This window comes from Pelecanus crispus, chromosome 7 (genome assembly GCF_030463565.1).
Source record: "Pelecanus crispus isolate bPelCri1 chromosome 7, bPelCri1.pri, whole genome shotgun sequence".
NCBI classification, from domain to species: domain Eukaryota; kingdom Metazoa; phylum Chordata; class Aves; order Pelecaniformes; family Pelecanidae; genus Pelecanus; species Pelecanus crispus.
Window position 1 is genome coordinate 21,605,836 of NC_134649.1, and position 14,592 is coordinate 21,620,427.

The following is a 14,592-nucleotide window of genomic DNA, read 5'->3' on the forward strand; positions in this document are numbered from 1 at the left end:
TGGGGTTTATTTTCCAATAGTAAGTGGGAATATGCACAACACAGGCAAAGGCAGCATCATACAGCTCACCAAATTAGGAATACTGCAGGGACTTAAAGTCTTTGGAGGGGTGTCTTTTAATACTTTGGTATTCAGAGCTTGATCCAGTTAAAAAAAGTGCTCTCCATTTGTCCATTTCTTTTTCGTAAAAAAGAAAAATTCAAACTTGATCTGATTTATTATATTTTCAAGAGTGAAAGATCAGGGTTAGAAAAGCAGCACTGTGTTTATTTTTTTGTACTTAAAATACATACTTCATGGAACTATGAAGATATCCTAGTTTAAGGGCCAATTTTGCCTGAAGAGAACATAAGAGACTTTATGCATAGGAAGAAAAGTCCACTGTGGATCATGGGAAACATTAAGCTTTAATTACAGTTTTGCTGCAATTCAAGGGTAGTATTTGGCAACAGACTGAAAACAGCTCCAAGCATAGTAAATTTTTCTTATGCAGTATCTCTGATCTCTAGGTGGCCAACATTTCCTAAGAAATACCCTCTGTATTTCTTCAGGAAAGGGCAGGTTTTTTGTACAGTGCTACACTGAGAAAAGGGAAGGTGTTTGGCATCAGAATGAATCTTGTCACTTGTAAAAGCGCTGAAGGATTTCATCTCTTGTGTAATTACCCACGGAGCCTTGCTCTGGCTGGCTCTGCAGAGAGCCAGCAGTGTTGTGACTGGCCCAGCACAATACACGCACCTTTCACTAAGTATATTTGAAATCTAATACCTGGAATCCTCTTGGAAAGATTTGGTGAAGAACAATGAGCTGGCAGCTACTTAGAGGAGAATGCACAGGTTGCATTCGGGTTTTCTTTGTGTCAAGGACCTTCGGACTATCTTTTTAAAGTGTTCATCAACAGTCCTGTGGCTTGTTGATTCTAACAGAGTCATTTAAATTATTTAAAGTATGTACATAACTTTTCAATTAACAAACTGCTTGGCTCATGAAAATACATACACACAATTTATAAGTAGAAAACCAAGACTAAATATCTTATGATAAGCAGGTCACTATGAATTAAAAATGAGTTTTCAAATAAAATATTTAATGACATTTCAAATGAAACATTGGAAAATTAAAACTTTCACAGTTAAAGAGTCCTGTCGTTTAAGGACTTCAGCAAATCAAACTACAGCAATGTATTGACCTGACTTAGATTCCCGATACTGAAACACATAAGAATCACACGCACATGGACAACTCATAATATTCTATACTTTAAATATTACTATAGCGTGAATTAAAGAAGAAAACCTCAGCAAACGTTAAAAGATAGAACACTGTCCACTCTAACTAGAGTTCCCACTACTTATGCTTTTGCAGAATTTATTAGCAGAAGCAAGTATATACATTTGTATAGAAGATTAGTAGATACAGTTACCAAATACATACAACAAAAGAATATTATCCTTTTGAGCCTTTATTCTCATATATATCCTGGTGTTCTTATACTCTAATATGTTTGTGAAGCACACAAAATTTCTAAATTAAAATAGCTATTTTACATACCGTAAACTGGTGTATCAACAGGTCCATTAGAAAAGTGATCTTATTACTAAAAAGAACATAGGTGCAGTTTTCTATGCAATTATTGCAGGCGAGGCTGTAAGCATTTACTGTATTGCAGAGTGACCTAAAAATCAGAAGGAAAGGGGAAAAAAAAAAAGTTACTTTTTCCTTCGGTAAATTAAAAGCAAATAAATGGCAGCACATCACAAAACAACCTTTCAGCAATTCACATTTGTTTTCTTAGCTTAAGATTACAAACAGAACTAAAAATTTACATGAAATTAATTATTTAATTAACAACTTCAAAAACAGTAAGCCATACTTACCAGAAGTCATGCACTGTAGAGCTACTGGACTATTCTGTATTCAAAACTCGGTTTACATCTAAATAACATGTATCGGAATACGCAATTTTGAAAAGCCTGAGCCTTCCTTGTGATATTAAAGGTAGTTATAAGTATAAATATGCACATATTTATATTTCTATGATTCTATGACATACATGCATTCTCAGTGAAAGCCTAATATAAATTATGGGCATACTACGAAGGCATAACAAAACTTACACAATATCAGCTGATTTCATAATTTGGATATGTAATATTCTTTTCTTGTGGCTTATAGTTATATCACACAATTTGGGTATAAGGTCCCTCTCCTAGCACAACCTTCAAGAAAAACCCCCTGTAACCTGTATGAAGTAATCCACAGTAATTCACCGTATACCAGGACCAGCTTTAGAGATGCTACTGTGCACTGCCTGTGAATTAATGGAAGGAATGGAGAGGATCGAGTAATTTGTACTGAGCAAGCAAAATTGAGGAGGTGGAATTCCTGTCCAGAAACTTCTACTGACATGTTGTGAACCACTACTGTATAGAGCCTTTAAGTGTTAGTGTATAACTACAATAGCATCAATTGACCTACACCTGTGGCTGGCACGAAGAGGTAACAGGTTTGCAAGAGTAAGAACAGAAAATCATAACCAAAGTCACAGAAAGCTCCAGATGTACAAAACATGCCCAATTATTCTTTGCATCATGTGCAGTAATTTCCATCTGCTCCAATTAAAGTGTCCTTCTCAAAACAGGATTTGCAGGGAAACCGGGACCAGGTCCTATAGAATATACTCACAGAGAAGATAAATCTGACTACAGATAATACTATTTCAGAATAAACAAAAAATCCATTTCCTGAACTTTGCTTAGTACAAAGCTATCACTGTTACTATACAAATACGCACACAGACGCAGAACACAACTGCATCATAAATATACACAATTATAACCAAAGATGGCTAGAAATTCAAGTTACTTGTCTAAAGTAAACCAAAAGTACTTTTACTTTGTTGGGGTTTTTTAACATCTGAAAAAATGTGACTAAGTTCAAATAAGCTCCGTAGTACAAAATAAATTGCGAGCACTGTCAAAAGGTCACACAAAAGTGGGACTGCAACAAACAACAAGTTATCATACAGAAATCAAAGCTGGTATTTAACTTAACAAGCTGCAGACTAACTCAACATACTTATAGAGTTCAGTTTTACACTTTATTTTTCTCCTAAAATATTTTTTGAAACAACAGTTATTTACGTAATAAGGAAGGCTACTTTACTGATTGCTGTGTTCATTGCTGTGGCATCTGATTACTTAGTGTGGCCCCCCCAGAGCTGAAATGGAAGCATCTTATGTACATACATTTATTTCTGAAGCCAGGAAAAGCTAGAAATGCTCACAGGCCAGAAAACTTAGAGTAAATTTTTTTTCATTTGTATTTCTGGATTGTGTTTTCTTCAGCTTGAGAAAGAATTTTGAATTTAAAAAAAGAAGTGTTACCTTGTTTGGTTTGAACTGTAAAAACACAAAGAACATTTACATCTTTCCTTTATTAATATTCTGAATATCACCATATTACCTGTTATATAAATTTACTGTACTGGTAATTAAATTTACTGCCTAATTAAATGAGCTTCAATCTGCATTTCACATTATATGAAAACAATATCAAATCATTATTTATTGTTCAAAGGCAGGTTAATTTTCACCTATTTCACCTAATTTTTACTGTACAAGGATAACACCTATACAAAATTGAAGTAGCATGCTTCACATGTATTTTTTAAAACCTGCCTTGCAACAGGATTCTCTTTTCCTGTCCTGACTATATAAAGGTATTTATTTCACTTTCCTCAGTAATGCTGAAAAAAATTTTCATTAGGCACCTACTTTTACTTTTCATGGAAGATTATTCCCCTGTGTAGGTGTGTTTACAGGAAGAGAGGGATATAGAACTGTATTGGTAGTTTCTATTTTCAGTTGAGAAGAAAATGCTTTAAATCAGCATCTGTCAATTTATCAGCTATTCTAAAATAAAGAGTAATTCCATTTAAATATAAACATTAGCATTTACCCAAAGTGACAAATATAGACCTGGTAAGTGAACTTGCAATTTTGACAGCATTTCAGAGTTTCTAAGGTGATTTAGTTAATTCACTGCAATGATGTTTTTTGATATATGGGATTCCTAAGAGGATTGTTTATTTAAATTTGAAAACACAAAAACTTCCCACTTTATACACAGAACAAATTCCACTGTAATAATGCATCATGCTTTTGTATTTCCCAACTGAATCTCATGTCAGAAAAAGTACTTGCATTTTCAGAGACTCAAATAATGCATTTGAAAAGGTGGTGTAAGCAAATGGATGTCAAATTAATTTTTCACAACAATAAAGAGGGTTCTTTTAACTGATAACATAAGCTTGCTAACTACGGTTTGTCTAAATACATTCTAATCACAGCACACTCTGAACTATGATTCAGTTCCACAATTTTTTTTTAATTCAAAATTGGAAGTGTCAGCACAGAAGCTGTCCCCAGGTGGTTCACAGTGTTAAATGGCAGATTAAAGATAGCACAACTAATTTCTTTACTTTAATCTTATTAAGAGAACAACAGCTGTCAACTGTCACCATTTCTGCACAAGGCCTCCGAGACAAGCGCAGTGCTGCGAATGTCAAGCCAGAACTTATTTAACCACCCGTTAAACTCTCTGTGATCAAAAACTCAACACATTTCTTCTAATTTTTTCCCCGTTGGAAGCTTTAACTGCTCTTAATTCCAAAGCTTTTATCTCAAAGAGATATCAAAATCAGTTGAAATAGTAAGGTATGAGCCTCACGTAAAGCAGCTGTTTATTGATTACTGATGGTGCTCTAAACTTTGTATCACACCCACAAATCAGCTTTAAAGCTATGTTAGACAGCATGTATACTCAAACCACATAGTACGTCTACCCTCTGATGTAAGGCTTTCATCTAGAGTAAATCCAATTATAAAAACACTTATTCTAGTACACAAACTTTGATCCAAAAAAGAAATCTGTCTTTAAACTAGACAAAAAAAATGCATCTGTATGTTATATTTATTTTACATGAGCACAAAGAAATAGGAAGAGGATTCATTTGAAAAAACATCTTCAAGCTAGATCTCAACAGTTTATATGTATGTATGTGATTTTCTTTTACACTAGCACATCTTCACTTTCCTCAATTTGCCTGATATAAACAAGTTGACAAATTGTAACTTTTATTCAAAATGCTGAGGCAGCAGCAGTATCCAACCATGCGAAACTAAGCCACCATAGTGCACCAGGATACATGGGCAAGAACTCACAACTTTTGCTTCACAAAAATCAGGGCATCATCAACACGTGATAATTAACCTATTTCAAAAATAAAGCTTTTTCACATTACTTTCAACTTCTGAAGATTATAAATTAATGTACTTTGATTATCAATGAAGAAAATAACCCAAAAAGCTCAATTTTGCAGTGAAATAATACAAAACTAAACATTAACAGATTTAGGATGAGTTGATTCAGTAGCAAACTGTTCATTTTTAACCAGTTTGAATATTATGCAGTACTCTGCTGGGGAAAACGTGATCAGTATTGGTATTTAAAAGCTGAGTTGAGAAGAAGTGGGAGGTGAGCTACTACTGAAAAACAATGCACAGAATGGCTGTATAGTGGAATGGTTAAAAAGCCACCAAGGTAAAAATATGGATTGAAACAACAACAACAAGTTGTTTTTAAGGTAAAAATACCAATTTTAAGTCTTAAAGGCTACACAGGCCCTTGTACTTCATGGGGCCTATTACACCATCAGGAACCCTCAAAGATTCATAATCAATTACTATTTTGTCTGTATTTTACATTATTTAAGGATGTCTGATTAAAAAAAGGGCTCCAGCTGAAGTCTAGTCACAATTAATAGAGAGAAGACAAAATTCAGGACCAGTTCTCCTTCAAGACACTTCCAAAAACAGACTGGAGTTTGATTCTGAAATGTTACTGTACTTATGAATAAATTATTGCATGACAAGTGACACTCAAACAATTAATTTACCCCATCATTTACAGGTGTGATAGAATCTGAAAGTCTTCTACAGAAATTCTCCAGTCCCTCGCTTACCAATTGTTTCATTGTGAGATCTGACTCTCAATCCAAAAGTTTCGTAACAGTTCACAGAACTCCCTTCAATTGCACGGGAGGGCAATGTTGCTTTATTCTTGAGCTCTCTGAGCTTGAAATCCAGCTCTGAGACAGACAGCAAGAATACATCATGGAAAGAGACAGATGCTGCAGGTTTCAGATGTTGAACTTGCAAAGAGGTCATTCTCTTTAGAGTATCTTTATGTCCTTGCACTGACTGCTAGTTTGCAATGAATGTTTCTCTAGAGGGAATAACCTTACAAGAAAATAAGAAAGCTTGTTTTGCACTTTACATAAAAAAATTGTGAACAAGCCTATAGAACTGCATGAACAGTAACGGCGCAGAATAAGAAATGCATGCTCATAAAACCAACTAAAAATTACAATGAACAAGCTATAAGAACAGTTCTCAGCTCAAAATAAGTCTTACTGAAAAAAAGTAATTTGTATCAATGCCATCCATATTATGTGGGCACTACTTTCTGCTTTTTATGTATATAATTATGGTTCGAGCTTTTTGACCCTGATAATATTTGCTTTATATAAATGATGCAAGAAATTGTATGACTAGAGAAGACCCATTATAATAAAACTTGTAACAAAAGTCCTCCTTTGTTCCTTTACACAACTACTGCTAATTTCTATTTAAAAATGCTGGTCACCCAAGAAACTCAAAGTATGTCACAAATGTTAATTAAACAAACCCTACAAACCTCATTTGTTAGCAGAGCTGTTACAATTTTCAAGGCCAGTAACATGGCATGGCACAAAGGGGCTAAATGAGTTGCCCATAGCAAATATACAAGGCAGCACAGGGGGTGAGAATCATCTTCTGGTATTGATCTTAAGTCATTAAATTGTTTTGCTGTGGAGTTCCCATTTGCTTTACAGTAGAAGCATAAGAAAAATATCGTAAGACTCTGAAACCCCTTGAAATTCTGCTGACTATGTCTTATTTTGTGGAGAACTGAACAAATTCAGGAAAATTATGAAATGCTACTTCAAGAAATAACATGGCTGGACACTAATTTATATGTTAACGCCAATAATAAAACCTACTATAATCCATTGCTTTCTCTTTTCCCTTTTCAGTGATTTATTTGAAAGGGAGAAAAATTGCCCCAGCACCAAATGTATCATGTGTCTCATAAATGTCACATCTTTTTCACAGCATTTGCTGTCCTGCTGGTCTAACTACCAATCTGGACAGTAGTACAAAACAACAGGCATATTGTTAAATCTTCTGATAATAAAGCTTTATCTTGTAGACATGGGATTAAAGTTCTGAGCTGCACCATACTGCCAGGATTTTGGAGAAAGAGAGATGTAGATAATAGCCCATGTAATCTCATCGCCTACTTGTAAATAGCTTGTCCTCATCACAAAACAACAGACAAATTCCCAATTTAAGATGAATACAAATGGTTAAATATTGCAAGAGCACACAAACAATCTTAAGTAAAGTAGTGTCCTTTAGCAAAACATATTTCGCTAGGGGAAGACTGGAGGGCAATTAATGAAAGCTCTTTAATTCAACTTCTTTCCACAGGGCTTTGTTTTGTCTTTAAGTAGAGAAAACTGCTGCTTCACTAGATTCAAAGTTTAAGAAGTCAGGATGTAACTTATATTAGCACAAAAGAAAGAAAAATAATTTCAAACTCATTTCAAAAATTAAATGAGTAAAAATGTGATACAAACTTTCTTCATTTAAAGAACTAAATATATTTTATGATTATCCTTTGGTTTTGAAACTCTCTCAAACATTCTGTATTTAAAGCAACACATTTGAAGCATTTCTCTTAAATACTTTCAGTTGAGACCATGTAAATAAGCATTAACGTGGTTTCTCTAAACCAGCCACGTTTGTGCCTGTTTCAAATTGCTCATAGAAAATCCCACCCTCTGGAACAGTTGCTTGCTCTCGACAGTTGAGTTGCAGGTTCTGCACAAAATACGTTCTTCTCTATCAAAAAGAAGACCACAGAAATAGCAATAAAAGAGGCTCTGCATCACATGCAGCAACACCAAGTTCACTGTGACACTTCTAGCAGACTCTAAACTCTGCAAGTTAGACTCAAGCCATTACTCTTGCAGACAAAAACTGCACAAGGAGTTAGCTTTAGAGCAAGATCCTGTGTCAAATTACGTGCAACCTGATGTATAACTGCCAAACTGCAATACTTTCTGATGCCTACAAACCTCACTATTTGGTTATGTTTTCACAAATGTCATGAAATAAAAAACAAATGCAAAACATAACACCCAAATAAAATTAATAACATGGACTTAGGATACTTGGGTCTATCTTCAAAACTAGGTTTGAAGGGGGAAGGGGATATAAACAGGCCCGCTAGTAAGGAGCCCAGGGGCGGCATGGCAACATTGGGGGCAAAATCGACAGCCCAGCTTAAATGCATGTACAGCAATGCACGTAGCATGGGCAACAAACAGGAGGAGCTGGAGGCCCTTGTGCAGCAGGATGGCTATGACATAGTCGCCATCACGGAAACGTGGTGGGACGACTCTCATGACTGGAGTGCTGCACTGGAGGGCTACAAGCTCTTCAGAAGGGATAGGCAGGGTAGGAAAGGCGGTGGGGTGGCTCTGTATGTTAGGGAGTGTTTCGACTGCATAGAGCTTGACAGTGGTGATGACAAGGTGGAATGCTTATGGGTAAGGATGAGGGGGAAGGCTGGAAAGGCGGATGTCCTGTTGGGAGTCTGCTATAGACCACCCAACCAGGAGGTAGAGGTAGATGAGGCATTCTATAAGCGGCTGGCAGAAGTGTCGCAATCGCTAGCCCTTGTTCTCATGGGGGACTTCAACTTGCCAGACATCTGCTGGAAATACCACACAGCAGAGAGGCAGCAGTCTTGGAAGTTCCTAGAGCATGTGGGGGATAACTTTCTAATGCAGCTGGTAAGAGAGCCTACCAGGGGAGGTGCCCCGCTTGACCTGCTGTTTACCAACAGAGAAGGGCTTGTGGGAAATGTCGAGGTCGGAGGCCGTCTCGGGCTTAGCGACCACGACATGATAAAGTTCTCAATTTTGGGTGATGCTAAGCGGAGGGGCACCAAAACTATTACCATGGACTTCCGGAGGGCAGACTTTGCCCTCTTCAGGACCCTGGTTGGGAAAGTCCCTTGGGAGGCGGTCCTGAAGGGCAAAGGGGTCCAGGAAGGCTGGGCCCTCTTCAAGAAGGAAGTCTTAAGGGCGCAGGAGCGGGCTGTCCCCGTGTGTCGTAAGACCAACCGGAGGGGAAATCGACCGGCCTGGCTGAATAGGGAGCTTTTGCGGGGACTCAGGGAAAAAAGGAGAGTCTACCGCCTTTGGCAGAAGGGGCGGGCAGCTCAGGAGGAGTACAGGGATCTTGTTAGGTCATGCAGGGAGGAAATTAGAAAGGCAAAAGCCCAGCTAGAACTCAATCTGGCCAGTGCTGTAAAAGACAATAAAAAATGCTTTTATAAGTACATCAGCAATAAAAGGAGAGCCAAGGAGGATCTCCATTCTTTGCTGGATGTGGGGGGGAACATTGTCACCGAGGACAAGGAAAAGGCTGAAGTACTTAACGCCTTCTTTGCCTCTGTGTTCAACAGCCAGACCGGTCATCCCCAGGGTACTCAGGCCCTTGAGCAAGAGGATAGGGATAGGGACCAGAATGGAGCCCTCATAGTCCAGGAGGAAGCAGTTAATGACCTGCTATGCCACCTGGACGCTCACAAGTCTATGGGGCCGGATGGGATCCACCCAAGAGTACTGAGGGAGCTGGCAGAGGAGCTTGCCAAGCCACTTTCCATCATCTATCAACAGTCCTGGTTAACAGGGGAGGTCCCTGATGACTGCAGGCTTGCCAATGTGACGCCCATCTACAAGAAGGGCCGGAAGGAGGACCCGGGGAACTACAGGCCTGTCAGCCTGACCTCGGTGCTGGGGAAGATTATGGAGAGGTTCATCTTGAGCGAACTCCACAGGCAAGTATAGGTCAACCAGGGGATCAGGCCCAGCCAGCATGGGTTCACAAAAGGCAGGTCCTGCTTGACCAACCTGATCTCCTTCTATGACCTGGTGACCCGCCTGGTAGATGATGGAAAGGCTGTGGATGTCATCTACCTCGACTTTAGCAAAGCTTTTGACACCGTCTCGCATAATATCCTCCTCGGGAAGCTGGCAGCTCACGGCTTAGACAGGCATACTCTTCGCTGGGTAAAGAACTGGTTGGGTGGCCGAGCCCAGAGAGTAGTGATAAATGGTGTTAAGTCCAGTTGGCGGCCGGTCACGAGCGGTGTTCCCCAGGGCTCTGTTTTAGGGCCAGTCTTGTTTAATATCTTTATCAATGATCTGGATGAGGGGATCGAGTGCACCCTCAGTAAGTTTGCAGACGACACCAAATTGGGTGGGAGTGTCGATCTGCTCGAGGGTAGGATGGCCCTGCAGAGGGACCTGGACAGACTGGATCGATGGGCCGTGGCCAACTGTATGAGGTTCAACAAGGCCAAGTGCCGGGTCCTGCACTTCGGTCACAACAACCCCATGCAACGCTACAGGCTTGGGGAGGAGTGGCTGGAAAGCTGCCTGGCCGAAAAGGACCTGGGGGTGTTAGTAGACAGCCGGCTGAACATGAGCCAGCAGTGTGCCCAGGTGGCCAAGAAGGCCAACAGCATCCTGGCTTGTATCAGGAATGCTGTGGCCAGCAGGAGCAGGGAGGTGATTGTCCCCCTGTACTCGGCGCTGGTGAGGCCGCACCTGGAATACTGTGTCCAGTTTTGGGCCCCTCACTACAAGAAAGACATTGAGGTGCTGGAGCGTGTTCAGAGGCGGGCAACGAAGCTGGTGAAGGGTCTGGAGAACAAGTCTTATGAGGAGCGGCTGAGGGAACTGGGGTTGTTTAGCCTGGAAAAGAGGAGGCTGAGGGGAGACCTTATCGCTCTCTACAACTACCTGAAAGGAGGTTGTAGTGAGGTGGGTGTTGGTCTCTTCTCCCAAGTAGCTAGCGATAGGACAAGAGGAAATGGGCTTAAGCTGCGCCAGGGGAGGTTTAGACTGGAAATTAGGAAAAATTTCTTTACGGAAAGGGTGGTCAGGCATTGGAACAGGCTGCCCAGAGAGGTGGTGGAGTCACCATCCCTGGAGGCGTTTAAAAAACGGGTAGATGTGGCACTTCGGGATATGGTTTAGTCTGGTCTACCCTTGATTAGTCTAGAGTGGGCTTGGCAGTGTAGGTTAATGGTTGGACTGGATGATCTTAAAGGTCTTTTCCAACCTAGATGATTCTATGATTCTATCAAGAAATGGGTAAGTTACGCAATAACATACATTTTCTTCTGTAAGAGTTAAGCTTCCGTCCAACATCCAAACTAAAGGCCAGCTAACAGTACTATTTGGTACAACACTATTTCAAAAGGAAAAAGGCATTTGCAGCTCAAATAAATTACGAGAAAAATTAATACCTGATTATCAAAATATTTAAAACAAGCTCAGTATATCAGCTACTGATAGGTTGTCTTATGATCAAATGACTAAAACAAGACGGATGTTTGTGAAAAGGACACAGTCTAGTGCAAATTCTGCTGCCTTTACAGAATTTAGTTTTATTATGTTTTTCATCTTTACCTAAAAAATGTCCTTTCCATATAGTCATATAAAGAAACGGTTAGGAAAATATACCCATCCACAGTTTCCAAAGGTGAAAATTATCAATGTACAGAGGATTCACATGAAGAATAACTGTCATTTACAACCCAAATTTTCAATTGACTACTTGTATTGGGAGATTTCTAGGGGCAAACAAAACAGTTATTTTTCCAAGAAAAAGGCTTTCAGCATTTCTGTAAGGTAGTACAGTTATGATCAATAATCTCTTCAGGAATTCATTCACACGTTTTGACTACTAGACTTTGTGCTCTGCAACTCTCCACCTAGCACTGGTTGCAGAATGAGGTTCAGTTTGTCACCCAGGACCTATGAGAGCCGCTGCCACCTGCAGCAGGCTGCTCAGCTGCTGCTTCTTTCTTGCATAGCTGCATCCAAGGCAGTGCAGTTTACAGGGGTGCTCACAGATCACAAAGTGCAAGCTCAGGACCATCTTTGCCCTGGGTAGTGTAACACCCTCACAGAGCTATGTATATATGACTGTCATGCTTCTAAAGAGATCGAGGCATTTGTGAGCCTGGAAGCCAGCATTCAGAACAAAATGAGTTAAAATATTAACTTCTCACCACTGTACAAGTTAAGGAACAGCTGTCCTGCGTATAAAAGTCATGTTGGGAAATAAATGATTTTTTTGAAAATTTGTATTTCAGGGGCTTGAAGCAGAGATTCATGGATGCCTTTCAGCAGTGAAGTCCTTCAAAAAAATAAATTTCCTCAACTTTTTCACATTTTCAACATACTTGTAAAAGCCTGGTCCACCAACTACCACCTTCTGTACATGTAGGGAATGTTGATTAATTACTCTGTTTTGATTAAGCGATCAGTTACTTGGTTAGACATAATACATTTAAATTGTTCTTTTCTAGTGTTGCAATTTGTTTTCCTTGCAGTCAAAAATCAGTTATTTTATTAATGTTAACTGGAGACTGCAACCTGCTGTAAATTTGAATGAAACACTGTATTTCAGCAGCGGAGCCAAGTTCTTCAATAGATTTTTTTTTCACATACAAAGCTGTCAGAATAGTTTATATTAATCTCTTTTCTGCCTTGATATTTCTTTTGGAAATACAGATAATTGAAAACCTGCGTTAATAAAACAACATTTAAAGAATTTTTGAAAGGTTTAAAAGTTCTTTTTATAATTCAGTCATGAAGAGGCTCAGGAATCTGAGAAACCAGTTATACTGGTCTGAAATAGGTATGAGATAGACAGTAACTGTCATAGAGAAGAGAACCTCTGATAAATCTCCTCGGATGTTTTTTCTGTTATACAAATGTAGCTGGCATGGGGTTTTATTTACCAGCACACAAGATCCACTGAGAACTAGTATCACCCTCATACTGTCTAACAGATTTTAAACAAAATGTTTTCAGTAATGTAAACAAAATATTCTCAAACCTTCTCAAAGGTTGCCAAAGTGAGACTATTCCTAAAATGAAAGAACAAAAGTCAAAGACGCACAGAATATGCACGTTCTAAGAATTTAAAGCTCAATTTAAGCTAAGCTTTACGTGGCCACACAGTGCAGCCCTTGCCCTTGCAAAGTTTATCCCATACTGGTGAGATAACTCAAAATTAGAGCCTCTGCAAATTAATGAGTCCAAAGGCTGCTGCTGAGCTGCTCTCCATATGACCAATTCAGGATTGCTCATCAGTGGAGCTGGCTGGACTTGCAGCAAGTGCATTCTGCATGACTTAGTGGGAAGGTAGGAATTTTATTTTCTTTGAAGAGCAAAGGTAAGATATTAAAAGTATGGTTTTTTTCTTGGTGTTCTTTCCTAGCACTTCACACCTGTCCCGTAACATATTCATGCACAGTTTTAATCCAAACCCACACAATGTAGTGCTTAAATTTGAATTATTACAACATTAAAATATACCTACAAACAAATGATGACAACGGTACACAACAGTATATTCCCGGGCTTGGTTACTCTCGTACTACAGGTGTGCCTAGCTCTGCTCTGAAAGCACACACATGCCTTTGAATGGATAAAAATTACAGTCAGAGATTAGGGAAAAAAGCATGCTTTCGAGTTACCAGTTTCTGCAGGCATTCTGTTTAGTCACCACCTTTTTGGGGGGCTTAGACATTTAAGCCCTTCTATTCTTACGTGCTATGAAGAGGAATTCCTCTAATCCACAAGAATTTTGATTTACCTGTCTGTAGAAGTCCTTTCAGCTAGCAGTATCTTACAACTGTTTCATTTTAAAAGCAGTCAGGCTTCAGTGAATTACAACCCTTTAAAAAATTCCCCCACTTCCCACTAGAGATCTTTACAGACTAACTTCAAAAGATATGTACCTCCTCTGCTGTTTAGTACAGTTTTCTCTTTTCTCATTTTGTACAATTAGGGATGCCACTGCTCAAATATATCATAGCTAGAAATAAAATCACCAAGTTAGAAAACCAGAGGTTGAGTGGAAGTGTCTTTCACCTTCCATGGCAGCACAGAGTACAGCATGATTTTTTTCTTTGAAGTTCAACACTGGACTGTGAGAAGAAGCAGCAGTGAAGCAGCAGATATGAAATAAATATTCTAGTGATTTTAAGTGGCAAATGAAGGACCGATCATACTTACTTAAAAGCAATTCGTGAAACCGCATTCAGATTGGTGGGAGAAGTCACTGCTTGAAGAACATTTTCAAGGGCAGTCAGTCCTCCTGCAGCCCGAAATGCTATTTGATCTGCTGTGTTCTAGATAAACACAAACACAGAAGAGAACCAACAGAAATTAAAGAAATTCCTACATAAAAGATATGCCTGCTAGACAATTGTCCTGAGTTTTGCCAATGTAGAAAATCCTTAATACATGTATTTATCATGTTGAACCTCTGAAAAAGAGCATTTTACTGCCAGCGCACAGGGAAAAGTGTTCTTTAGAGCAGGAGTTGA

General features: G+C 39.0%; 1 protein-coding gene across 1 annotated transcript in view; it reads right to left on the reverse strand.

Moving 5' to 3' along the window:
- Positions 1–14,592, reverse strand: part of SCAPER (S-phase cyclin A associated protein in the ER) — a 174,268-nt gene that overhangs the window by 46,101 nt on the left and 113,575 nt on the right. The window contains exons 24-25 of the mRNA XM_075713679.1: positions 14,279–14,394; positions 1,552–1,675 (exon numbers count right to left, since the gene is read on the reverse strand). Of these exons, the coding sequence (XP_075569794.1) occupies positions 1,552–1,675; positions 14,279–14,394 (240 nt within the window). The remainder of the gene's footprint in view (positions 1–1,551; positions 1,676–14,278; positions 14,395–14,592) is intronic.